At 46.3% G+C, this 25,348-nt stretch overlaps 2 protein-coding genes across 6 annotated transcripts in view; one reads left to right on the top strand and one right to left on the bottom strand.

The window, feature by feature from the left end:
- Positions 1–16,353, top strand: part of PRKAG3 (protein kinase AMP-activated non-catalytic subunit gamma 3) — a 23,217-nt gene extending 6,864 nt beyond the window's left edge. The window contains exons 4-13 of the mRNA XM_063116778.1: positions 1,529–1,610; positions 2,157–2,215; positions 2,778–2,823; positions 5,038–5,092; positions 5,711–5,837; positions 6,411–6,576; positions 7,923–7,960; positions 9,401–9,547; positions 11,848–11,941; positions 15,440–16,353. Coding sequence (XP_062972848.1) covers positions 1,529–1,610; positions 2,157–2,215; positions 2,778–2,823; positions 5,038–5,092; positions 5,711–5,837; positions 6,411–6,576; positions 7,923–7,960; positions 9,401–9,547; positions 11,848–11,941; positions 15,440–15,465 — 840 coding nt within the window. The 3' untranslated portion in view covers positions 15,466–16,353. The remainder of the gene's footprint in view (positions 1–1,528; positions 1,611–2,156; positions 2,216–2,777; positions 2,824–5,037; positions 5,093–5,710; positions 5,838–6,410; positions 6,577–7,922; positions 7,961–9,400; positions 9,548–11,847; positions 11,942–15,439) is intronic.
- The window catches only part of LOC134392440 (rac GTPase-activating protein 1-like), a 27,281-nt gene continuing 14,050 nt past the window's right edge, over positions 12,118–25,348 (bottom strand). For 2 of the 5 annotated variants that reach the window (XR_010025044.1, XR_010025045.1), the window contains exons 10-17: positions 25,169–25,264; positions 22,203–22,404; positions 21,298–21,403; positions 19,794–19,926; positions 18,787–18,898; positions 18,548–18,662; positions 12,217–12,805; positions 12,118–12,184 (exon numbers count right to left, since the gene is read on the bottom strand). Coding sequence is in view for 3 of the 5 variants with exons in the window: in XM_063116774.1 (XP_062972844.1) it covers positions 12,691–12,805; positions 18,548–18,662; positions 18,787–18,898; positions 19,794–19,926; positions 21,298–21,403; positions 22,203–22,404; positions 25,169–25,264 (879 nt within the window). In the remaining 2 variants the exon portion in view is untranslated. Of the gene's footprint in view, positions 12,806–16,602; positions 17,904–18,547; positions 18,663–18,786; positions 18,899–19,793; positions 19,927–21,297; positions 21,404–22,202; positions 22,405–25,168; positions 25,265–25,348 lie in introns of those variants that run through there. The other 3 variants (XM_063116775.1, XM_063116776.1, XM_063116774.1) reach the window with 2 other exon arrangements.

Raw genomic sequence — 25,348 nt, 5'->3', positions numbered from 1 at the left:
TATCCATCCTTTCTGGGATAGTGCCAATTTAAGAGACATTTTGGGGGCACTGTTAATCTAGATATAGGGCTTTGTCACATAGTCACTGGCAGGAATTCTACAGAAGGGTATCCCCAGGAATCATTACATCAGTCTAGCCTCCATATGCACTCAACTCATAATGATAGGGATTTCCCCAATCTGTTAGGGACTTCTCTTTATGCTACAGCAGAGAGGGATGGGAGAAAAAGCTGCTAAGCCGCAGCAGGGCTGGAACATGGGAACCTAAATTTGCACTGCTTTTCCTTGCAAGGAGACCTTAAATTGACAGCAGGTCTCAGTTGGGATGTAGCATTTCTATCCATTTCTTCAGGTTACCCCTCCTGCCACAGTTCCATTTCTCTCCCCCCCACCCCACATTTGCTGTGTGGCTTATCACATTCCTAGCGCTGATCATTCAGAAGCAGTAGAGCAACAGTGGGGAGCCCCTTTCAGCCTAAGTGCCAAATTAAATTTTGGGGAAGCTCTCAGGGTCCACATTCCAATGGTCCACATTCCAAAATAAGCATATTTTAGTTTAAAGCCTTTTACTGCCTGTAGCTAAGCCTTAGAGACATTTCAATCTCTTAGAATGTGTATGTGTGGAGACTGCACAAAGAAAACTGGTAGTTTGGGAACAAGGGGGCAGGGGAAGGGGGCATGGCCATTTGGGGTACCTGACCAGGCTGGATTTGACCCCAGGGGGTTGTGGTTCTATCCCCTTGCAGTAGGCTGATGGGAAGAGAGCAAAATAAGAAGCAAGGAAACCCATTGTCATTTGGTGGGAAAGACTTTATTTTATTTATTCAGCTGTATATACCGCTTTCCACCAAAGTATTGAAGCGATGAACATAAAACACAATGCATGAAAACAGCCATAAATATAAAAATACCACACTACAAATTAATTGGCACTAAAACTGCACACTCTATACTGTGTGCTAGAAACTGCATTTGGGTCACATTTCAGGAAAAGCCTGTGTGAAGAGATGCGTTTGAAGAAGGAGTCTGAATGTTATAAATGTGGGGGGCTGTCTAATCTCAATTGGTGAAGTGTCCCAGAGGGTGGGTGCTGAAACGCTAAATGCTATACTGCAAGTGGTCCTGAGGTAAACCTCAGCAGCAGAAGGGCGCCCTCTGATGACTGCGAACGTTGGAAGGGACATAAGGGGTGAGGTAACGCTGTTCCCAAGTTGTTTAGGGCTTTGTAGGTTAACAACACCTTGAATCTTGCCCAGTAGCTTATAGGCAGCCGGGAAGACTTGTAAGATTTTTGCCTCCCAGATCCACCAGCAATGTCTAATAATATTAAGGTTAACCAGAGAGGATAAAATAATTGCTGGACAGAGCTGAAGTCTGAGTGGAGGATAGTCCAGTGGAAAACTATATTTTTTATTCTTCCCTACCCAGCCTGCTGTGCTGGATGTAGCTATTCCCACCCCTGTGGATAAATGGCTCTGGCAAACAACAGCTACCAGATTGGCCAACTCCTTCTTTTCTCTGTCCGCAGATTAAGAAGGCCTTCTTGGCCCTGGTGGCCAATGGGGTGCGAGCCGCCCCTCTCTGGGACAGCAAGCAGCAGTGCTTTGTGGGTAAGTGAGGCAATGGAAGGGTCTCAAGAGGGCAGCAGCGGTTGGGCATGGGACAGTGTGAATTGTGGCCTTGTGAGACATCTGGCCACTCAAGCTTTATGACTAAAAAGGTAGGGTTTGCCGTATGCAAGGATTCTGAGCATGACTTAATCAGAAAAGACATTCAACAGCCTGGGTCTGGCTTTGTTTCCCTGTGAACTGAAGCTTGCTTGCTCCAATTTCCATCAGGGTGCACTACCTGTGGACCACATGTTCCCTCCATGCCTTTTATGCAGCCCCTGTGACTCCCTTGCACTGAATCCCTCTCTCTCTCTCTACACACACACATACATACATACATACATATCAGGGTCACTATGTGTGTGTGTGTGTATATGTCCTGAGCCCACCCTATTCCCAGTGTGTTTGTGCCCCCCAGCTGACATTGGATGTGGGCGGCTGATAGGGCAGCAAAAGTTGTGCACTTCTGATTTAGTCCCTTGATGTCTATTGCTTCAGCTCTTCCAGCTACCTTCCTGTGCATTCTCTTTCTCCCTCTTTCTGCAGGTATGCTGACAATCACTGACTTCATTAACATCCTACATCGCTACTACCGATCCCCTCTGGTGAGTTTTCCCACACGTCAGCCCCCTTCTCAGATCCAGCGCAAGCCAGCTTCCAGCATCTCCATCCTAAAATATTCACAGTGGGATGGAGAGAGGAGTGGGGAGGAAAGGAGTGGGACAGCAAAGGCAGAGGACCACTTTAGTCTGAGTAGCACAGCCTTTCCCACCCTGGTGCCTTTCAGATGTTTTGTACACAGCTCTCAGCATTGCTGACCATTTGCCATGTTGGCTGGGGCTGATGGGAGTTGAAGTCTTCAACATCTGGAGGGTGCCAGGTTGGGGAAGTCTGAAGTTGCAGATGTGGGTACTCTGGGATTCCAAGAGCCCAGTCAAGATGGCTGTCATATTTCCTTGTAATAGTGTCTTCTCCAGGCTAATTATACCCAACTCCTTCAGTTAATACATTTTTTTGTGTGAATTGCCCAGTAAGGTTTGGCTATTGCGCAGTATAGAAATGCAATAAATAAACATAACCCACACTAAGCTCATGATCTTGCCCTGTTTTAGGTGGCCAGTGACAATGTCTCTCTCCACTCACCGCTATGATTTTGTGCCCTTTCAGGTTCAGATATACGAGATCGAGGAACACAAAATTGAAACATGGCGAGGTGAGGAGGGTACCACTAAGGAGAGCGGTGTATGCATGGAAGCGATTCAACTTAATTAAAACTGATTGGCATCAGTGGATGATGAATTGCACCCTCTATGTGTGCGTGCGTGTATTTGTCTGCCTATGTTTGGCCTGGATTAAAACTCTTCCTCCTTTAACATTAAAAGTCCTTAATTACCTGATATTCTCTCTCTAGATCTAGTCAAAGGATTTAGGTTACAGTGAAAGAAGAAAGTGCAAAAGCTGGGTTGCAGTTAAACCTCAAAAAAACCAAGATTATGGCAACCAGCTTCATTGATAACTGGCAAATAGAGGGAGAAAACATGGAGGCAGTGACAGACTTTGTATTTCTGGGCGCAAAGATTACTGCAGACGCTAACTGCAGCCAGGAAATCAGAAGACGTTTACTTCTTGGGAGGAGAGCAATGACAAATCTTGATAAAATAGTTAAGAGCAGAGACACCACACTGACAACAAAGGTCCGCATAGTTAAAGCAATGGTAGTCCCCGTAGTAACCTATGGCTGCGAGAGCTGGACCATAAGGAAAGCTGAGCGAAGGAAGATAGATGCTTTTGAACTGTGGTGTTGGAGGGAAATTCTGAGAGTGCCTTGGACTGCAAGAAGATCAAACCAGTCCATACTCCAGGAAATAAAGCCCGACTGCTCACTTGAGGGAATGGTATTAAAGGCAAAACTGAAGTACTTTGGCCACATAATGAGAAGACAGGATACCCTGGAGAAGAGGCTGATGCTAGGGAAAGTGGAAGGCAAAAGGAAGAGGGGCCGACCAAGGGCAAGATGGATGGATGATATTCTGGAGGTGACAGACTTGACCTTGGGGGAGCTGGGGGTGGCAACGGCCGACAGAAAGCTCTGGTGTGGGCTGGTCCATGAAGTCACAAAGAGTCGGAAGCGACTGAACGAATAAACAACAACAACAGGCTATTTTGCTGTGTTTTGGTTTGTGCGTGTTCTTATGAGCTCTTCCAGAAGATGGCCTACGTTTTCTTCTTTCTTGTTGTTCATATACTTCTACTATTGTAACCTGGTCTGTTCCTGGAAGTGGTACTTGGACATATGCTGCTTGTCTGCCACTATCCTTATCAATTAAGATAATCGAAAGAATGTTCTGCTACAGTGTAGATGAAGCCATTCTCTTTCATCATTATATTGAAATAAGGTTAACAAAATACAGACAAAAAGATGAAAATACATAATAATAAATAAAAATCCCTGGAGAAACAAAGGAATTCTCTAATTATAAGTCTTAGTCTATAACTGATATTTTTATGGAACACCTACAATAAAATGTCCTATACAGAAGCTCAATACCTAATGAAAGTAACATACAAATTCTACAACATATAAATTGCTGTCAGTCAGTGTCAACAATACTGGGTTAGAAGGACCAAGGGTCTAAGTCAGTTTAAACAGCTTCCTAAGGAACTATTTCTTCTTTAAGGTGGCATTTTAAATAGGTATATATATGGATCAGCCAGCATCTAAAGCAAAGTAGAAGCAGAATTGATTTGAACTTTGGAGAAAGCTTCCAATGGAGTATTTTCCTTCCCCCCTTCTCTTCCCTCTTCTCTCTTTATTTTTTCAAGGCAGGATAACATAGTTTGAGGAAAGAAGTACAATGTAACAGATGATACCTGCTGGACGGATTATATTACCTCAAGTTCATATATGCAGGATCGCAATGGGGAGAGTAGAGGGTTGTGGTCTGTGTTTTTTGTATTATAGCAGGGACATTTGCCTCTGCTCAAAGTGATACAAATTGAATCACCACCAACACAGGCTTCTACCATGCCTGCACCAATTTCCCAGATGTTTTCAGTACACATGTTATGGGCGAGATGACCCATATTATATATACTGTATCTGTCTGTCTATCTAGACTATATATGATAAAACAGCCTCCCCAAAATGGGGTCCTCCAGATGGATTGCCTGGGAATGATGGGTGCAGTAGTCCCACACATCTGGAGGGCACCAAGTTGGGGACTGGCTGTCCTACAGTAACCCAAAAGCATTTTATGCTGAATTTGGAGCAATTAATCTTCCTTCTAATTTGGTTGGAAATCCAACTAACCACTTCTGCCAAGTTCGTTTTCCCGGACAGTAGCTCTTTACTCAACCCCCGCAGGGCAGGTGTTCTCCCATCCTACCAAGGTAATATACTATTCAGCTGCCTTTCCTTTCTCCCTAGAGGTTTATTTGCAAGGTTCCTTCAAGCCCTTGGTGTGCATCTCTCCGAATGATAGGTAAGTCATTCCTGGCGCTCAGCTCACCCTTCTGTAGATGGAGGTAGGAATGGGGAGACATCCCTTCTTTATTTAGAGCAGCCTAACTCAACCTGTTGCCCTCCAACTGGGTTGGGCTACAACTCCCATAATTCCCAGCCAGCTGGGTGTTCCAACCAAGCTGGAGGGCACCAACCCCCAACCTGTCCTCTTGGGTTAGCCATTGCAAGCAGCCCCATTATACCATATATACATTGCCAGATCCATCTCATCCCCTGGTTTTGAAAGAGGAGCTGGGAAAGGCTTGAGGACTGAAGAGTGACATCTGGCTGATGAAGGAGAGGCAAGGATGCCTTAAAGGAACAGGCACAGAGCATGGGATCGAAACAAAAGCTCCCATTTCTGTGGCCCTTCTGAGCGACACTAGATCCTTCCCCTATGGTGAGAACAAAAATGTCCTATTGCTAGGGTTGCCACCTATATATGGAGAGAGGCTTTGTGCCTTTAATAGCTGTATGTGGGGCAAAAAAGGGTGGAACTTGACTCCTTGCCAGAAAACGCTTCACCTGTTGGCCTGGGGCAGTCACCTAGCCAATCCCAAGGCATATCACACGGGCCTTTTGTGTCTCCCTTCTCTAGTCTCTTCAATGCTGTTTATTCCTTGATTAAGAACAAGATTCACCGTCTGCCTGTTATTGAGCCCATCTCGGGCAATGTCCTACACATCCTGACGCACAAACGTATCCTCAAGTTTCTGCATATCTTTGTAAGTACTTCCCCCATTCCCAAAGGTTGAAGTGCCTCTCCCAAAGCTTAGTTAGTGGCATTAAGTTCCTGGAGGGGGGAAGGCTATCGATGGCTATTAGTCCTGATGGCTAAGTGCCTGTGTGCACTAGTTGTTGGGGAACATGGGTGGGAGGGTGCTGATAGTTGCATCATGTCCTGCTTGTGGGTTCTTGGTTGACAGCTGATTGACCATTGTGTGAACAGAGTGGTGGACTGGATGGACCCATGGTCTGATCCAGCATGACTCTCCTTATATTTTTAAGCTAAATTATGGTGGGACTTTGTTTCTACACCCCTTTTGTCTTTGCCACAGCCTGCCACTGGACTGCGGTCCCCGAGAGCTTCTGCAAAATGGAATTTGGTGCTTGGGCTGAAAGAGCTTCAATACCCTACTTTAGGAGAAAGAGACAAGTGCTTGGAGACCTTGGGGTCAGAGGGAATGCCACACTGTGCCCCTGTTTTGGCCTGCTTTTGCTTCATACCTCTTTAAGCCCTTGTGTCCCTCCACTGGCCAACTCCCACAGCAATCTTCTCCTCTCCTCTTTCCCTGCAGGGAGCCATGCTTCCCAAGCCACGCTTCCTGCAGAAAACCATCCAGGAGTTGGGCATTGGCACCTTCCGGGACGTTGCTATGGTGCAGGACTCGGCTCCAGTCTACACGGCCCTTGAGATTTTTGTGGACCGCAGGGTCTCGGCACTGCCTGTCGTCAATGAAAAAGGTATTGGTGTGGTGTGCCCCTCCCTCCCTTTGCAATGTCAGCTGGGTCTAGCCTCCTGCTCATGTGCTCCAGCCAACGCCAAGCAGCTTTCTCCTCCACGCTCCCCCTACTTCCTTTGGAGCCACTGAAAGTCCCACAAAATCTCTGTGGTGTTTCCCAAATGATCAGGCCAAAACATCTGGAGGGCCACATATTACCTACTCCTATTATAGGTCTTTACTTGCTTCCACTACTAAGCCTGGATATTTCATTACTGCCTTGCTTATTTAACCTGCTGTAATGATCTACTTCTCTAGTCATTAGCATATGACAGTAGCACATCAAATAATGCTGAAGAATGTATTATGAATGACTAAATGCCCACAAACATCCAGCTCTTTTAAAAACGAACCTTTGTTATCTATGAGATTTGATCCAGACTAAGTTCCACTTAGTTCCCATTTAAATCAATAGATCTTAAAGTAAGTTATGACTAACCTGTCCCATTGATTTCAAAAGGAGTTAAGGTCACCTAACTTACAGCATAATCTTATGCATCTCTACTCAAAAGTCAGTTCCATTGAGTTCAATGAACCTTACTCCCAGGTAAATGTGTATAGGATTGCAGCCTTAGTTTGGATCCAATTCCATAGCTTTAAGTTGAAGAGAGAGTGGTGGGCCTTTCGTAATGCTAATAAAGCAGAGTATGGTAAATTTTAAAGTAGGGTGATCATATGAAAAGGAGGACAGGGCTCCTGTATCTTTAACAGTTGTGTAGAAAGGGGAATTTCAGCAGGTGTCATTTGTATGCATGTAGCACCTGGTGAAATTCCCTCTTCATCACAACATTTAGAGCTGCCCTCTTTTGTGGGAGTTGTAGCCCAATTATGGGAGCTGTAGCCCAACCCAGCTGGAGGGCATCAGGTTGAGTTAGGCTGCTCTAAATAAAGAAGGGATGCCTCCCTACCTCCATCTACAGAAGGGTGAACTGAGCACTAGGAATGACTTACCTATCATTCGGAGAGATACACACCAAGGGCTTGAAGGAACCTTGCAAATACACCTCTAGGGAGAAAGGAAAAGCAGCTGAATTGACAGCTTTGCATAATATGTTCTACTTTTACACTTCAGGATGTAAAACAAGTCTGGAAACTGAGTATTACATATATTATGAAAAAATGCTCTCTGAATGTATTTTTCCCTTTTCTTGGAAATTGCTAATCATTTTTGACAACCTTAATGCCTATGGAATACTTACTTAGTTTGAATTCATTCATATAGATAGAGATATATAGGATCATAGCTCCCCTCCCCCTTAATTACTTGGAGTCATTCATAATGCTATGTTCTCTTATTTTTCTTTTCAGGGAGTGTAGTTGGCCTTTACTCCCGCTTTGATGTGATTGTAAGTACTGCCCCGCCTTGCCCCGCCCTCTCTGCCCCAAGTTCAAATGACCAGATAAATAGGAGTATTATCTAAGCAGAGCGAAACTGATAAGGCATCACAAAGAGCAGGGGTTCCCAACGCTGCATCCACAGGCACCTCCAATGCTCCTACAAACAGGGTCCCCAACATAGTGCTCGTGGGCACCCAAAATTATGATTATTTTATTTTAAAATAAAATTTAAAATTTATGTACATGGATTTCATACATGGATTTGTATGAAATACATGCAGCAATTATACATAGGTTTTAACAAAAGTGGGCCAAATATTCAAATAAGTATCCATTTGAAGGTGGATATGCCACCCATTCAAATATTTATAGCAATCAATCTATTGCATTATAGGAGGTGAGTGTTTATCCTTCCAGTGTTGTAATATCAGTCTTTTAGCTGTCAAAAGGGTGCAGAGAATCCATTTATGTTGACCATTTCTTATTTTCCATGAAGCAGGTAAATAATTTAAAAGAGTATAAACATCATGCTCTTCTAAAGACTGTACCTGTACAGACTGTTTCAGAATATACTGTTTCAGAATATAGTTTTCCAGTACAAAACTTTTCTGTGTAATAATCTCACCCACAAAAGAAGCAACTGTGGACATTGCCAAAACATATGTTTAAAAGAAGCATTAGCTATATTGCATCACCAGCAATTAGCTGAATTAGACAATCCCTTGTTAAAGAAAAATTGCTGTGTCAAATAGACACGAAAAGAAAGTTTGTGCTGAGTAAGACTCAGCCAAAGATCCATAGACCTGGAAGGTATACTCCAAATTAGACATTTTGTGTTAGCAACTACAGCAATTTCTCAAATTCCCAATTGTGCCCATGGTTCCAAAAGGGTAGGGGGACCCCTTGCATAGATGATGGAGATACTGAAAATATGGAGCAGGGGGCAGGGAGAAAGACACATGTTAAATAATCAAAGCTAACAAGATAGGGTGTTTTCCTGTATTGCCCCCAGGGGTGCTGTGTATTTACTTTTTGAGATGGAGGATTATTCAAACAAGTGTGTGTGTGCTTGAGTGAGAGAAAGGGAAGTGAGTGTGAGCTTGTTCCAGGGAGGGCGTCCAACAGTTGTTCCAGTGTTAAATGTAGGGTGGAAAGCAAAGGAGGACGTCGAATCCAACTCTGTTTCTAAACTGATGGCAGCTTGTTAGGACTTGTGCTACGTTTAGCAAATAGACTCAGGCAAGGAGGATTTCACCAGTATAGGACACCTGAGATATGCCCTTGCTTTAAACCATCAGAGCTACCTGTATATCAAGGCTAGAGTTCTCCCACCATAGCCAAGTAGGTTCAGGGTGGGTACATTCCTTGATAATGCCAAGTCACCTGCCTGGATGATGCGGTGTCACTGCTCCAAACCCATTCCTCATCTCTCTGGTCACTCTCCTTAGCACTTGGCAGCCCAGAAGTCCTACAACAACCTGGACATCAGTGTGGGGGAAGCACTGAAGCAACGCTCAGTCTGCCTAGAAGGGGTGCTCACATGCCACCCTTACGAAACCATGGAAGCCATCATTGATCGCATCGCCAAGGAGCAGGTAAGCCAGCAGGCTCAGATAGAGGGGAAAGGTTATAGCAGGCTTTACTACATAGCTTTCCTTTGGCAACACCTTGTGCTCCTCACCACCACAAAAAAATATATCTGGCTTTAAATTTAAAGCTGAGCTTAAACTTCTTTGTGTCTACTTGCTGTTGACTCAAGCCATGCCTAAAGTCACATTGTAATCCTGCCAGCCTCAAGCCTCTCCGTGGACTGACTTTGCCCTCTTGGCGCCTGTCTTCCAATGGCAGTAACTTGCAAGCCCATCTAGCCTGTTCTTCATATGTCTCCTATGGTAGGGATTCATGGCTGGAGACTAACGAGCCTAGGAGGTTTACATTTGCACAAGGATTGTCCAGGTGGATGTGTTTGCAGGTGCTGAAAATGCATGTAGACCTGGAAAAAGAGTATGGGCATTTCTACTCAAGACTTTCATTTTGTGCTCTTGGTTGCTCACTCATGGTAGTTTGTGGCTCCTTTTCATAACATCCTCTTCCTCCAGGGTCTCTCCCCCTCTTTGCAACTGTTATTGTAGTTTTTTTCAGAATGAGGAAAGTCTAGTATTTTTTTCTAAATCGTGCTATAGAAGTCTCATGTAAATGCACAATTCCACTATACCACAGTGCCATCTAGTGGTTGTATAGTGAAACATATAGAAAGAAAAATCCCAGGGGAAAAAACATGTAAAGGAGCCGATCTTAATCCCACAAAGAATCTGGAAGCAGAAACCATGGTAAAGACGCGGTATAAAATCCTCATGTAGAAATGCTGTGTGTCTCTGGTCTGTTTTTGTTATCTGCAAGGGGCCAGCCCCTCAAGATAAATGGCAAAAACATAACAGCCTTTCCCAACCTTGGGTCCCAAAGATATTTTTAAGCCACAACTCCCAGCATCCCCTGCCAGGATGGGAGATGTAGTCCAACATCATCTGGGGACCCAAGGTTGGAAAAAGCTGTGCTGGATTATTGGGGGCTCCTCTTTGGAGGACAAGAAGAAGACATTCAGAGGCAGCCTTTCTTTTTTTCTTGGCCAAAGTTGTGATAGGAAGAGTCCTGCTGGAACAAGGAAGGATAGCGCTTGCTAGTCAAAGGGCTCTTTCAAGCATGCCTTTGTTTATAGGGCATCACACCAGATATATGGTGAGCCAGAGAATCAGCACTGGGAGATGCCCCCACCCCTGCCAACCACCTTGCTCCTTTTGCTTTTATACTTCAGCTTGGAAACTGTTTTACATCTTGATAAAAAAGCATGCCTTGATTATCAACCAGCCCCTGTCTGATTGCCTTTCTTCCTGATGGTGGGTGAGGAAGGATGGATGCCTTGAGCCAGGACCTGGAATGGGGGGTGGGGTGCAATTTGTGGAATATTCCATCAGTTTCAACGAAGGACCCTCATAGAGGACATCTCCAGGGGAGAAGCTTCTGGCAATGAACCACTTAAAAGGGGGACCCAGGGGGAATACTGAGGGTCCTTGCACAAGAGGCCAGTATTCCAGGAGGAAGGTCCCCAAGGTAAGTGAAACTAACTTGGTCTGCTGATGTGAACTTAATATGAAGAATCAGTAATTGAAAAGCCACTGCACATGTTATGCAGAAGCAAGCATGTTTGCTGCCATCCAGCAGGACACCTTGGCAACACCTGGCTCCCTGTTTCATTGTACCCATGTGATGCTTGCATCCAGAACCCCCCCCCCCCGTTTGCTCTGGGCAATTATTTACAGCAAACAGATGTTTCTAGTCCACATGATTGCACATCCATTAAAAACTTGTAATGTGTGACATCATGGCCCTAAACCTTGGCTTAGAAACGACATTCTGTGCTTTCTTCCTATGCAACACCTTTGCTCCTTTCAAAGTTACTCAAGACTAGTATCTGGCAGAATATGGTCTTGTTCCTGCTGCTGCATCATCACAAATTTCAATGTACTTAACCACCTACTTCTCTAACCTTAACTTTTCCCAGAATGCCGTATTCCTTAAACATCTTGCTCCCTCCATGCGTACTATCAGAATGATGCAATAGTGAGTTGAATCCAGACTTGGAGTAGACTTGCTGAAATCAATGTAACAGTTAAGTAGTTAGTCATGACTAACTGAAATTCCATTGATTTCAGTAGGTCTGCTCTAAGTATAACTAAGTCTGGATCTAGCTCATTAATAATACTGTGCCAAAGGGAAATATTGGCAAGGTTTTTCTAAGACTGGAGGGACACCTCTGCCGACTGGATCTCACAAAGTCATCTCTGCCAGTTCCATTATTATCCTCCCCATGATGCTGTGTGGCTCACTCATCTGGCAGGTCCATCGCCTGGTTCTGGTGGATGAGAAGAACGCCCCGCGAGGGATCGTGTCCCTCTCTGACATTCTCCAAGCCCTGGTGCTCACGCCTGCAGGTATCGATGCCCTAAACTCTTAAGCCGCTCGACGCTCCATCCTTCCTCCACTTGCACCCTCCATTTCCTCCGCTTCTCTCCAGTTCAGGTAGGCCCCAGGCCTTGGTCTCTCCAGCCTCTTTCCTGCTGCTCGTTTTTGCCTTGCTGCTGGGCTTCCCTTGTCCATCCGGTCAAGCCAGGTCTGTATTTCTATCTGTCTGAAAGGGAGGCCAACGCTGTTGATTGTGGACCTTGAGTAGTAGCCTTTTGAGTGCTTCTTTATGGCCTGCCTACACACACACACACACACGGCTAGCATCAAGGGTAGGCATGGTTGGGCCCTTGCCAAGAACCCAGACCTCAGCAGGGGCCCACTGACAAGAGTCCCCTGGAGTTGCTTCTGCTCCTCCTTATTGCAACCTGCTTGTTCCCCTGGCCCAGATGATGGTGTTGGTGGCGAGAAGAAGGAGCAGTACTGCCTACTTGCTCACTGGCTTTCTGCCTGTCAAGCAAGCACATGGTAGCAATGATGAGGAAGAGGGAGAGAAGAGGCAAGTAACAAGGTGGGCGAGAAGGCAGACTCACTGAGGGAAGAGGGCCCGTGGAGGGTGTCTTGCCCAAGCACCCTTCAAAATCTGGAACCAGCACTGCACATGCACACAGGCAGAGTTCCAGCTTCTGCTGGCTTTCTGGCAAGAGAGGGACTTCCTGAAACACCCAGAAGCATCAGAGCTGTGCTTGAGCCTTTAGGATTGTTGTTGTTTATTCGTTCAGTCGCTTCCGACTCTTCGTGACTTAGCTGCATCCTTATCAACCTCAATCTGCTTGGTGTTTTTCCCCACGGTGCTTGCACAGTACACACCAACAGATGGAGATGTTTGTTTCCTGGAAAGAAATGATTAAAGAACTTGGATGGCTTTGTGGCAAGCAACAAACGAAAACATCAGTGTATTGGGAAAACAGTGTGTGTGTGTGTGTGTGTGTGTGTGTGAGAGAGAGAGAGAGAGAGAGAGAGAGAGAGACATGAATTTATTTTGGTAGAGCACTAGTAGATGTGTTGCACATTAGATCCATTTCTAATTGCAAACACAGCACAAACCGCAACATTTTCTCAAGAGGAAAATATGAGATTTTTCAGCAGTTAGTATGGCCATTGGAGTTTAGAGTCCTCCCATCTAATGTATTTCCCCGTGTCGTAGGCAGTTTGGCTAGTGCTCATGACACGTTGCATCTCCTTCTGATGCCATTGTGAGACTGTTAAGAACATAAGAGCCCTGCTGGATCAGACCAAGAGCCCATCTAGTCCAGCATTCTGGCCAACCAGGGGTTGACCAGGAACACGCAAGCAGGGCACAGGTGCACCCTCCTGCCCGTTTCTCCCAGAAATAGGTATATCTAGGTATACTGCCTCTGACAGTAGAGTTAGCACATAGGGCTCCCCCCCCGCCATTTTTCATTACCTCCATTGCCTCTCTTTTTCCTTTTTGTTTCCTTTTATTCCTTGAAGAGAACCTTTTAGAATTCTTTGCAGGATGCTTGGATTTTCACCTGAATAAATTTGGGTCATCTGCAAACCATGCTGCTCATCCTTCCTCTTATGCTGCCCCAGTTTCCTAACGGCACTTAGGAAAGAGAAAGGATTTTGGCTGGTGTGGTTACTGGGAGATCACTGGCCACATGCTGCCTGTACTTAAGGCTTTTTGTAGCATCACTCCACTGGGCTTGAGTTTGAATGGTCCTCCTTGTCTGTGCCTGGTGCCGTCAGCTCTCTGGTTCACACTTCTGCCATCCTCCCAGAGCTAGCTGTGTCTGTGTGCTCCATGTCTGTATGCTCAGCTGGCTGGGGTGGATTTGTGTGTTATGTATATAGGTTAGCATCCCTTCTGTCAAAGGCTGTGGCTGCTTCCAACAGCCTCCCCACCTCCCATATTGCAATGGATGGGCTTATAGACCGGATGGGATTGGAGAGGTTGGGATATCGGTCTAGGAAAATACAGGTTTCTTAGTTACTCTAGGAAAAAGAAGTGGGATAGAGCAGCTTAGCTTGAGAGCCTTTCTCTACACCAAGGGCTGGCTAGTTGTTGGACTCCAGCTCCCATCAGCATGGTCAGTTATCATGCTGGAGGCTGCAGGGCCCCTGCCCCTATACCCATTCTTGCTTTCAAACTGCTTTGTTAGGACATCCCTCCCACCGCTCCATACAAATATTGAAAGGCAGCCAAGAAGTACAAGTGAGCCATTGTTGCTTACTTCCAGCTCAATCATTTTTAGCATTGCTACTCGATTGACTGGGTTGGGTTCCTGCCTGCCTAGTTTAGGATGGAGTGAACCATGTAATGCCAGGTCCTAAAATTCTGAACTGAAATCATTTGGTGATTTCCTGGCTTTTGCTTGATTTTTTTTAAACCCCTACTCTAAAAGTTCAATATCCCTCTCCTAAGGCTGTTAGTGGCAGCAAGAGCTTTAAACTAAAATATGCTAGTATTTTTGGTCCCACCCCTTTGGGCCTGTTCACTACTTAGAAGGCAGCTCCTGAGAGCATCTCTGAAATTGGATTTGGCCCCCAGGCTGCAAAAGGTTCAGCACCCTTGTTATATATAGCTCACAAACAGCAGAACGCCTCCGTTCCTTGCCAATCCCAGGGTGATTTAAGAACCATCTTGCCCCGAGGGCAGGAGAGAGAGAAGATAGAACAGCAGCCTGCCAGGTAACATGAGCAAAGTAAGCAGTATGAATTGGTTCCTTCAATGGATCCATTGAAGGAACCAATTCATCTATAAGTAGCATAGGAAGCCACTACTGCAAACCAAAGGGGTTTTAATCCAGTGATATATGGATTTTGGGGGCTTTTATTAATCAACTCATTGGGCCTTTTTTCTAATGGAGAGGTCATTGCATTTATTAATCCACACTTCATCCTATTTTCTAGGCCAGAGGTAGAGAATGCATAGCCCTCCGCGTGTTGATGGACTGCAGCTCCCATCACCCCTAGTCAGCAAAGCCAATGGTGAGGGATAATGGAAATCAGAGTCCCAACAGCTGGAGGGTCACAGATTCCCCATCCCTGCTGTTGGCCAAGATTGATTGGGTGCCTTAAAAAAAAAACCATAATCGCTTGGTCTTATCAATCCAGTATTATGCTGAAATGCAACTGAGTTCCCCAGGGAAAGAACATAAAAATGTAATGGATAAATACTAGCCACTGCTACGAAGAAACTAGTACATCTACATGATCAAGAGTCTGCTTCCCCAGTGAGAGTTTATTAGAGCAGAGTTACAAAGGGCACATTCCAAATTAGTTGATAAGCAAATACTTCTAACATCAAGGGGCACCAGTAGTGGAGGGTACTACAGTAGAGTGTCCTGTGTTGACACCAGAGCTGTACTTCCCCCAGCCTGCTAGCTCAGAGGACAGGACTGGTCATGAAATTTGTGGAAGGAGGCATTGACTTCTCAACTCCAAAGAGACCAAGCTCATTTGCCCTCTGTAACGTTAACTTCGTTGATTCCCCTCTGCAGGTATTGACCGCTATTCACTCGGATGATGCAACCCCAGCACTTCATGCCTCTATGACACATGGGGGAAAGGGGTGGGGATTTCCAACCCATGAAGAAAGTGACAGTTTCTCCTAACGGGCAACACGGGTCCTCTGACTACAAATTATGTCCTGTCACCTCTCCGTGATACAGAAAGATAAATAGAAGAAGGTGAGAGGAGAAGTGCTGCTAAGGGGAAAGGACCTGAACTTCAGAACTGTAAATAGATATTCAACCCCTTAAACCTGCTACTGTGTTACACAGGCAGCCTTGCCGCAAATAGAGAGAAAGCCAGTCCTGGTGCAACGCTGCGTGTGTCACTTGTCTCCATCATTAGAAGCTGCAGCTGACTGGAGAAGATGGTCTCGAGTGTATGCAAAAACCCAAATTGCTTCAAAGCCTCCTCACTTCAGCCAAAAGCACTTGCTAGAGGTGATGGCTACTGCTGCGGATTAAAGGGCAACCAAGATGGCTCTTCACCCTCAGAAGAAGCCAGAGCCTGCTAAACAGAGGTCTATCAGTCCTAATTTAAACCCACACCCTGAACAGATTTAAAAGGCAGGTTCTTAAAAGCTGCCTTCAACACAAGATTGAGCACTTACTGGCCTGCTGCATTGCTTCTGTGATATTTCACTGTATTTGAGCCAGCAACAAAGTGTGAGATTGGCCGAACCTAACCTAAATTATAATTTCTATGTGGGAGATGGGAACTTAGTATTTATGAACTCTTTAGATGCCACCCTGTCAGACACTAGCACGAATGTAAATTAAATGGTGCTTGCATAAGGGGCTTCTGGCACAAAACTAGTAGCAATAGCTGGTCTAATGGGATTCCCGGAAAACCTGTCATGTCAGCTAATGCTATTGGCATTGCACTAGAGGGCCATTCCTTAAACACAATGGCCCCATTCAGACAACACGCTAAACATGCTGCTTAACCACAAAATAGTTAATGGAATGCAATGCATTCCGTTAACCATTTTGTGGTTAAGCAGCATGGTTTAGCGTGTTGTCTGAATGGGGCCAATGTAATTTAAGTTAGCAGTAGTGTCACATTGGATAGTGCCCTAAAGGTTCTAGCAAATGAATTTTCTCCTACTGCAACAATATACTCTACTTAAAGTATAGTAATAGTATTGCTATAGTATTTCTTTCCTTCATCATTACAAGGTGGTTAAAAAAAAAGAAAGGCTGAGCTCATGCCACCCTTTCTTCATGGTTGTCCCTATTAAGCCAAATAACCAAAGCTTTGCTCTTGCACATCTGTTGCTCTTAACAACAGAGGATGTGCTTAGAGATAGGTAGTGTTTTTCCAGAAGACATAGTGAGGGAAGGTCTCACTCCAGGAAAGGGAATGCTTTCTCTTCTTGTTGCTCTTATGTTATGTTTATGGAAATAAAGTTTCATATTAAGACACAGACAAATATACACTATATAAGGAAGCAGGATTACCTTTAGCAGCATGAGGTACTTGAACAGGGGTCGGGGAACCCTTCCAGTGTTGGACTTCAACTCCCATTAGCCCCAGCCAGCATAGCCAGGAATGCTGGGAGATGTAGTCCAACAATATCAGGAGGGGACCAGGTCCTCCACCAGACTTGAATATTCCCAGGAGGGCTATGGGGATGAGAGTTATCAGATAAGCCCCAGGGATTCCAAAGCAACCCCCCCCCACACACACTTACTAAATATTTCTTTAAAGACAGCTGTGCCTTAAGAGAGCCTTCCCCAAGCAGGTGTCCTCCAAATGGTTTGAACTACACATCCCATCATCTCTACCCATTGCTCATGCTGGCTGGGGCTGATGGGAGTGGTCATCCAATGCTCTAGAGGGCACTCTGCTTGGGAAGGCTGCTCAAGGGCAACATTCCTTGCCTAGTAAATCTGAGACAAGATTGGGAAAAGAAAAGAAAAAACACACCAGCCGTCTGCTACGGCAAATGACTTTTTTCCTTTCCCCAACCATCACATGACACCACCAAATTCTGCCAAACAAGTGTAATAGATAATGGACAAAAAAAGGCACCGGCCCACTTTGCTCTCATATGTAAACGGCTGCACCGGTGTCCCAAGGAAAGGCGTGGGCTGCCCCCACATCCCCACCAATTCCTCAATTCCCCCAAAGGAAGACAAGGGTTTTGCTCTTCTGAGAATCCCCAGCCATGGAACAGGGAGGCGCTGTGCTGATAGCAAGGAGAGCAGAGTGTCGGCCACCCATCAAGAAATAAGGCAAGGCATCGTCTTTTGTGAACTGTAAGAAACACAGGCCTGAATTCTGTTGGTGGCAAGGACAAGGTTCCCTGGGGCAAGGCATGGTTGGGGCATCTTAGCGAGGGGGTGAGAGCACACGCCTCCGTAGAAAATGGAACAAGGGTGTCAGCTGGAGTAGCGTCCTTATTTTGGAAGTGGTAGGATTTTTCTGGTCTTCTTGGTGCGAGGGGCATTCCTGGCAGGACACAAAAACAGAAGATGTGGCAGGCCCATCAGTGGACATTTCCTGTACAAACACAACCACCTGCTTGGCAACGGTGCCTCTAAGCAGTCAAATACAAGTCAGGATAAAGTACCACATCCCCATCTCAGCGATGGGGGTGGGGGTCGGCATGTACACACCCAGCCTTGGCGTCAAAAAGTTTGATCAGCCTTCCCAACCAAATCCATTCCACAACCTTGGGTCTACTTAGACTGTCTGAAAGCCCTGCAGTGGCACTACATCAGTTATACGACAATGCAGTCATCGCGGGGCTTTCCCACAAAGCTGAACTTTAAAAAGTCGGGGACTTATCCTGAGTTATTTCTCCAGAGCAAGGCGAGTACAGCACATCTGCCATCGATCCTCGTGGTGGAAACGTTCCTGTGCAGGTGGTGACCCCTGATAGGTCACTGTCTGCCTGGGCAGAGGGCGTGCCAATGGCCGCCAGAAACCCCACACCCTCCCTCTATGTTGGAATTAGCTGCCATCACCCCACTGCAGAGAAAACATGGGGTTTTGCTTAAGGCAATCTGGTGCCATACAGGCAGCCCCCTGGTATGGCATTACCATATGCAGCCCAGTTTTCTGCTAGCTCCTCTCCTGCTCACATCACTTACAAAGGTGGGATGGTGGTAAGAATGCAGTCCCGGAGTTTATTAGGGAGACAGCCACTTCCTGGGCTCATCTGCACGGCGTTGACTTCAGGGGAAGAGAGAGGACGGAAGAGACGTTCTGTGGATGGAAGGTCAAGAGCAGGATTAGGCGCTGTTCCCTCACACTGCTCCTTTTGAGAACGGAGAGATGTTGGGATCCTCCCTCAGCTTTCTTCCTGCCCCAGCTACCCAATTTAACTCACCTTGCTCATACACTATGTCAGGCTCTTGAACGGACGGCACCAGATTTTCCTGCTCTTTTCCCACAAAACGTTTCCAAAGTTTGAGGGGCAATGCCAAGAGACAGGAAACCACCTGCGGGAAAGAAATCGCATCAGCCTTCATCTACCTCCCAGCAAGGACCCCCAATTAACTTGTTTGTCCTTCTATTGCACCTGTGTCTCTGCACGCCCAGCCCCATACTGGTGCATGGGTTCAGATGACAATATGAAAATCCTGAACTTGGTGGAATAAATGTTTACAAAGACACAAAGCTGAAAGAGAACCGTTTGACACTCTCATAAACAAAGATTTAAAGCCAAGCCTTTAAAATTCTTCTCTGGATTCTGCTACTTGAGATGCAAGAGCGCTGATTAAGCAGTGACCGATTAACACCTGCATTTATTGTATTAACTTGGGGTGGGTGGGTTTCTTTTCCTCACTGAAGCTCCGTTACTGCTCTGATGAGACTTCTATGGAATAGGGAAGCCACGATTCATAGCCATGGCTTAGTGTACTGTCACCCACGGCACATGGCCACAGAATTTTGTACTGGGCTAAAATTAGTCTTCTTGAGAATCTCAGCTGTTTCTTTCTCTTCAAAAAAGAAGCAGCAGATTTCTAGCCCTTACAGTACAAAAAGAGTTGAAAATTTGTGCCAAGTGTTTGGTGAAGTCTGAGAAGCAAGAAAGGAGGCCAAGCATGATTTCCAGTGGTCAGAACTTCAGTGTGCAGCATAGCTCTTTGTTCCTTCTTGTCCTCACAATGAGGAGAAGCCATGTTCCAGCTCAGGGAACCTCCCTGCCCCACATCACATCCCACCAAGGCAGCCGAGGGGTACACTGGTGCAACAAAAAGAATTGATCTTGGATTCCCCAGTATTTTTCTGTTGTACAGACAGAGAACTGTCTGGCCTCCCTACTGTCCCACAGAGGACTGAAAGAAATCAAGAGTTTGCCCATGTGCAAGAAATACATGTCCCATCTGTTACCAGGCATTGGCGTGGTGTGTCCTCCATGATGACAAGTGGCGTGGGGCTGGGTGTACTGTGCCCAACTAGTGTCGGTCCAAAGATCCGTGCCAAGTTATGCTGGTCCATTCGACATTCAGGGCTCTGCATGACCCTGTGGATGGAGAAAGGGATCTATGGAGTTAATAGTCAAGTGGCACAGCAGGAACCTTCCATCGGGGACTCCATAATGCCTGGATGAAGGGTGCATTACTGCCGGGCTAGAAACTTTGATTTGTGCAGGCCATACAACGGGGATGAGCAGCCAAGCCCACCCAAGACTATTTGGAGTCTAGCCCTAGACCAAGGGTAGGAAACATGTGGTCCTCCAGATGTTGGATTGCAACTTCCATCAGCTCTAAGCAGCATAGCCAATGGTGGGGAAAGATGGGAGATTGTCATCCGTAGAGCCACCCATTTCCCATCCCTGAACTATACTTTAAAACAGCCTTTGCTGCCTAGGAGTCCCCCAAATGTGTTGAACTACAACCCCCTTCATCCCCAGCCAGCATGGGCTGCTGGTTGTGGATGATGGGAGTCCAACACATTGTGAGGGCACTAGGTTGCTCCAATGGATAGAACCTCTCGTCAGCGGAGATATCCCTTCCAAAGCAGCTTTTTGTTTCTCTAAAGTGAAGAGAGAATATTTGCAATAGCAGATTAAGTGTCCTGAATGTACAAACAGATTTCCAGATCAGTTATTAGGGATCCATGGGAAAAAAATGAAATAAAGAGAATGGAGTGTTTCAACTTAAGCCTCTTGAGCAAGAGGGGGAACTACCCACAACAGCTCAGCACCTGAGCAATAGCAAGTGGGTTACTCAGCATTTTTCGATATGATGACAGCAAGCCATAGGCAGAGGCTTGCTCAGTTGGGGTTGAGCAGGCTTTTGGCTGCCCAAGGGCCACATTGGGTGGTGGGCTGAAGGTTGCAGCAGGCCCACATAGAAAGCCAATGTGGTGTGTTGGTTAGAGAGTTGGACTGGGACTTATGCAGATTTCAGCAAGCTGACGGCATAAGAGAAATGTTTATCAAGAGGAAGAAGTGAACACTTATACAATGAAACCAAGGAGTAAAATGAAGCGGTGCCTCTGTTTTTAAATATGGGGAACAATTCACAATAGTGCTAGAATCCTAACATGCAACACTGTTCAGAAAGAGATACCATTATGAATCTGCTGTTGCAGGGAAGTGTCCTGGACATGCAGTGCTACTTTTTGGTGAAGCTGAAGTATCCATGAAGATGGGAAAGGTTTCACACATGTCAAGTGTCCCAGGCTTCCCAGACCCAGAACCAATTACCTGGAGGGATGGTGGGTCCTCCCTTGCTGGAGGTCTGCAAGCAAAGGCTGGGTGGACACTTGCTGGAGGCGCTGTAGCGCTGGATTTCCTGCATTGAGCAGGGGTTGGACTAAATGGCCTACAAGACTTCTTCCCGACTCTGGGATTCTGTGTGATCCCCCCTCAAACCTCCCAACTCCTCACCTATGCAGATGGAGCATGAGAAAAGCCAGCGTATCCCTGTTGGCAGGAGGTAGCTTCATCACGACATGACAGAGTGCAGTGTGGCGGGCGGATTCATCTGGAATTTCTGGGTGGGAGGAAAGGAACATGCAAGTCCTTAATACTCTTCTAGGTCATCCAAAGAAGAGAGCATTTAGCCACTTAAGAATATGAAGCTAGAATCACTTAAGGTTTACAAGAGGGGTGCGCAAACCTGTGGCCTGACACATGTGCCGTGCCCCCCCACCCCCATTCCACACTGCTGCTGTGTAGAGCACATGAAGAGAGACATCCCCATGCATTTCCCAGCAGAAGCAGGTGGGGGGAGGCTTTTCTAAAATTAATTTTAATTACATTTATACCCCCCCCCACACACACCATTTTTCCTCAAGGAACCCAAGGCAGCTTACATGGTCCTCCCCCTCTCCCTTTTTTAATCTCACAACAACCCTGTAAGGTAGGTTAGGCTTAGAGTCAGTGACTGGACCTAAGTCATCCAGGGAGCTCCATGGCCCAGTGGGGACCAGAACCCTGAACTCCCAAGTCCCAGTACAACTCTCTAACCACTACACCACATTGGCTTTCTATGTGGGCCTGCTGCAACCTTCAACCCACCACCCAATGTGACCCTTGGGTGGCCAAAAGCTTGCTCAACCTCAAATTCCAATGACAAGATTTAAGTTTTGCCAGTTTTATATACAATTAAAGAGATGTTCCCAAGGAACCAGTCACAGAAGTTGCTCAGCCTGCTGTTTCCAGCTGCCAACCTTAGTCGCCTTGCAACTATGACCAGGGACAATACGGAACACTGCCACCACCACCCCTCACCACAGCCATTACCACCCTCATCACAGACGCTTCCTTCCTGCAGCCTGATCCCAATTCACCTGCAGCTTGCAGGAAGGCCGAGTGCAGGTGGAAAGTCACCAAGGGCTCCCTCAGGTTCCGCAGGAAGTCCTTGAGAATGCCGCAAATCACGTTCACGTCAGCCACTTGGTCGAGTGAAGGAACGGCTCTTCGGGCACAAAGCAGGTTGTTTTTCCATTCACGCACAAGGTGTTCTGCCCCTGGCACTCGATACAGGCCGGTCTGCAGGTGACCAGAAAGACACAAGAGAACTAGGTCACACAGCTATGAAACAGCCACAAGGACTGACTCCTTCTTGAATTGTGGAGTCCAGTTCTGGGCTCCACAATTCAAGAAGGACGCAGACAAGCTGGAGCGTGTTCAGAGGAGGACAACCAGGATGATCAGAGTCTGGAAACAAAGCCCTATGAGGAGAGACTGAAAGAACTGGGCATGTTTAGCCTAGAGAAGAGAAGATTGAGGGGAGACATGATAGCACTCTTCAAATACTTAAAAGGTTGTCACACAGAGGAGGGCCAGGATCTCTTCTCGATCCTCCCAGAGTGCAGGACACGGAAGAACGGGTTCAAGTTAAAGGAAGCCAGATTCCAGCTGGACATCAGGAAAAACTTCCTGACTGTTAGAGCAGTGCGACAATGGAATCAGTTACCTAGGGAGGTTGTGGGCTCTCCCACACTAGAGGCCCTCAAGAGGCAGCTGGACAAGCATCTGTCGGGGATGCTTTAGGGTGGATTCCTGCATTGAGCAGGGGGTTGGACTCGATGGCCTTATAGGCCCCTTCCAACTCTGCTATTCTATGATTCTATTCTATGATTCTATGTTTGGCCTGGAAACAAATTGATTACATTAAGTGACTTTTCTTTTTTTCTTAAAAAAAATTACAATAAAATTAAAGATGCGCTTGTTGTGCATTATAACTTTTTGGTTCACAATCCATTGCTCAGAATTCCGTTTGGGTGCTGTCTCCTTCCCATGCTCTCCCATAACCTTCCTATTGGGTTAGTCAAATTCAGATTGTAGGCATAGATGCTTATTGTATTTGATTCCAAAGAGCTTTACAGGTGGAACACCAGAACCTTGAACTGGACCTGGAAGACTACAGATAACTAATATAGCTGGTGCAGAATAGGCAGTGGATCCCAAAAACGCCGGAAAGGATGTACACCAGCTGCATTGCACATTAGCAGAGCGAGGGAGAGAGTTCCAGGCACAGAAAGAGGTCAACGCAGGTGATCCACAAAGTCAAACTAGAAAATCAGAACCTGTAGAATGCAGAGAATGAGGGGGCCATATCAGGATCATCATAGGGAGGACCAAGGTTTATTATGAAGATGCTCAAGAGACTCCTTGCAACTGCAAAAGGGAAGGAAATCCTAGCCGTAATACATTAGGAAACAAAATGGCCAGCAGTGTTGAAAAATCAAAAGAAAGGCTGAGTTGACAGAACTACAGGAGTAAAATACAACATGCCTCCACCCCAAGTGGAAGAATGTTGGGGGGGGGGGGGACAATGGCACAGGAGAGCCCCAAGTGTGATGGAATGTGATGCAGGAATCCAGCTCTTTGAGAGCACAATGTTGTTATGTTTTGAAAACTAGCTATGTTAAATAGACACTGGTGGTGCCATCACGCAGGACTTTGGGGCAGAAGCCCCAGACCCCATTCAGCAGAAGGAGCAGGAGGGCCTGCAAATGCAGCAAGGCTGCCTTACCACGAGCTCCATCACACCAAGTTTTTCCCCCCCAGGTTGTCCCTGCACTATCCACCTCCATTTCGACAGCGCGTCAAGCGCTGATCACTTTCACGTGTGTGTATTGTTGCGCAATTTCAGCACGTGCATCCTTTCACCTGTGCGGGCTCACATTGCTGACATACCACCCTATCTCCTCCTTTCCCCTTCCCCTTGCAGTTCATTGGCTGTTGTGGCTGGGAGGGACTTTGAGATGACGTAGGACGTGGGTTCCTTCCTCCACCCTAATTCTTATTTTCTCATGTTTTATTTTTTTATTTCTGTGCAAGTGCAATCGAATGCAATTCTGGTAGGCTGAAATGGTGTAATGATGCAATGGTGTACTTAAGGGACCTACCTATCCTCGTTTCAACAAAGTATTGTTGCACTATAAAACTTAGGAGAAGGAGTGGGAGGAGAAAAAGAACACACAATGCTTTCCCTAGGATCCTTATAAACCGAGCTGGAGGACCGAGAGTACGATGGACTGACTCAGCAAACTCCGTACCAATGATCCAGCAGGCGTTCCCAAGGAGAATGATGAAAGGAAATTGAAATGGCACACTGGAGGAGAACCACCCCACCCTCTGCTTTCGTCAGTGACACCGCCCTACACACACGCCCTTCCACAGACACCCCCCCCAGCAGAAGAATTGGGACAATCCGAAATAGCATCGAAAAGGAAATTACACAGGAACGGAACAGCGATGTTATTGTACATGGCGAAAGGAACCGGACTTTCCCTGTACAAAAATAAAAGGAAGACAAGGCGGAAACGGCGTGATCACAGCAAGATCACAGCATGATGGGTATGACACCATGTGAGTGCCGTGCTGCAAAACCAGACACCAGGCATGTCAAGAATGCGTTAAAACACTGGTGTGATGGAGCTCCACATTTTAAAGTGAGATTAGGGAATGCCAAGTTCCCTGGGAAACATGTCGGGTGCACTCACCGGAGCTCAAGAGGGCTGAGCCCTGGGAATATATCAAGCTCTTAGGGTCCGGCAGATTTTTGCTCCCTCTAAGTGAGATAGACATTAAATACCGTAAGACTACAAAGTCTATAGTCTGAAGTTACCTAACTGTACCACTGTCTGATAGCCACAGTCAGCAGTTCAATCAAGCACAAGGAAGTATATAAGAATGACACAGAACAGGAATTAAGTTGAAGAATCCGGCAGGGCATAACACACAGGAACGTAGGAAAGTGCCTTGTACAGAGTCAGACCCTTTGTCCATGCCCCAAGCCACTCACCTCCAGCAGGCCACGCTTTTCCACTTGATTCACACACTGAATCACTATGGGGGGCACCAGAGGCGGTGTGGGGGGTGCAAAATCCGCTAGAACGCCCTAAGGAAGATGAGATACATTGCAGTGTGTAGGAGAAACACCTCCAATCACACAGAAGTCACTTCAGCCACTGAAACAGTTTTT

Source organism: Elgaria multicarinata, chromosome 2 (assembly GCF_023053635.1).
Source record: "Elgaria multicarinata webbii isolate HBS135686 ecotype San Diego chromosome 2, rElgMul1.1.pri, whole genome shotgun sequence".
In the NCBI taxonomy this organism is placed as follows: domain Eukaryota; kingdom Metazoa; phylum Chordata; class Lepidosauria; order Squamata; family Anguidae; genus Elgaria; species Elgaria multicarinata.
This window is presented reverse-complemented; position numbering and strand designations above follow the sequence as displayed.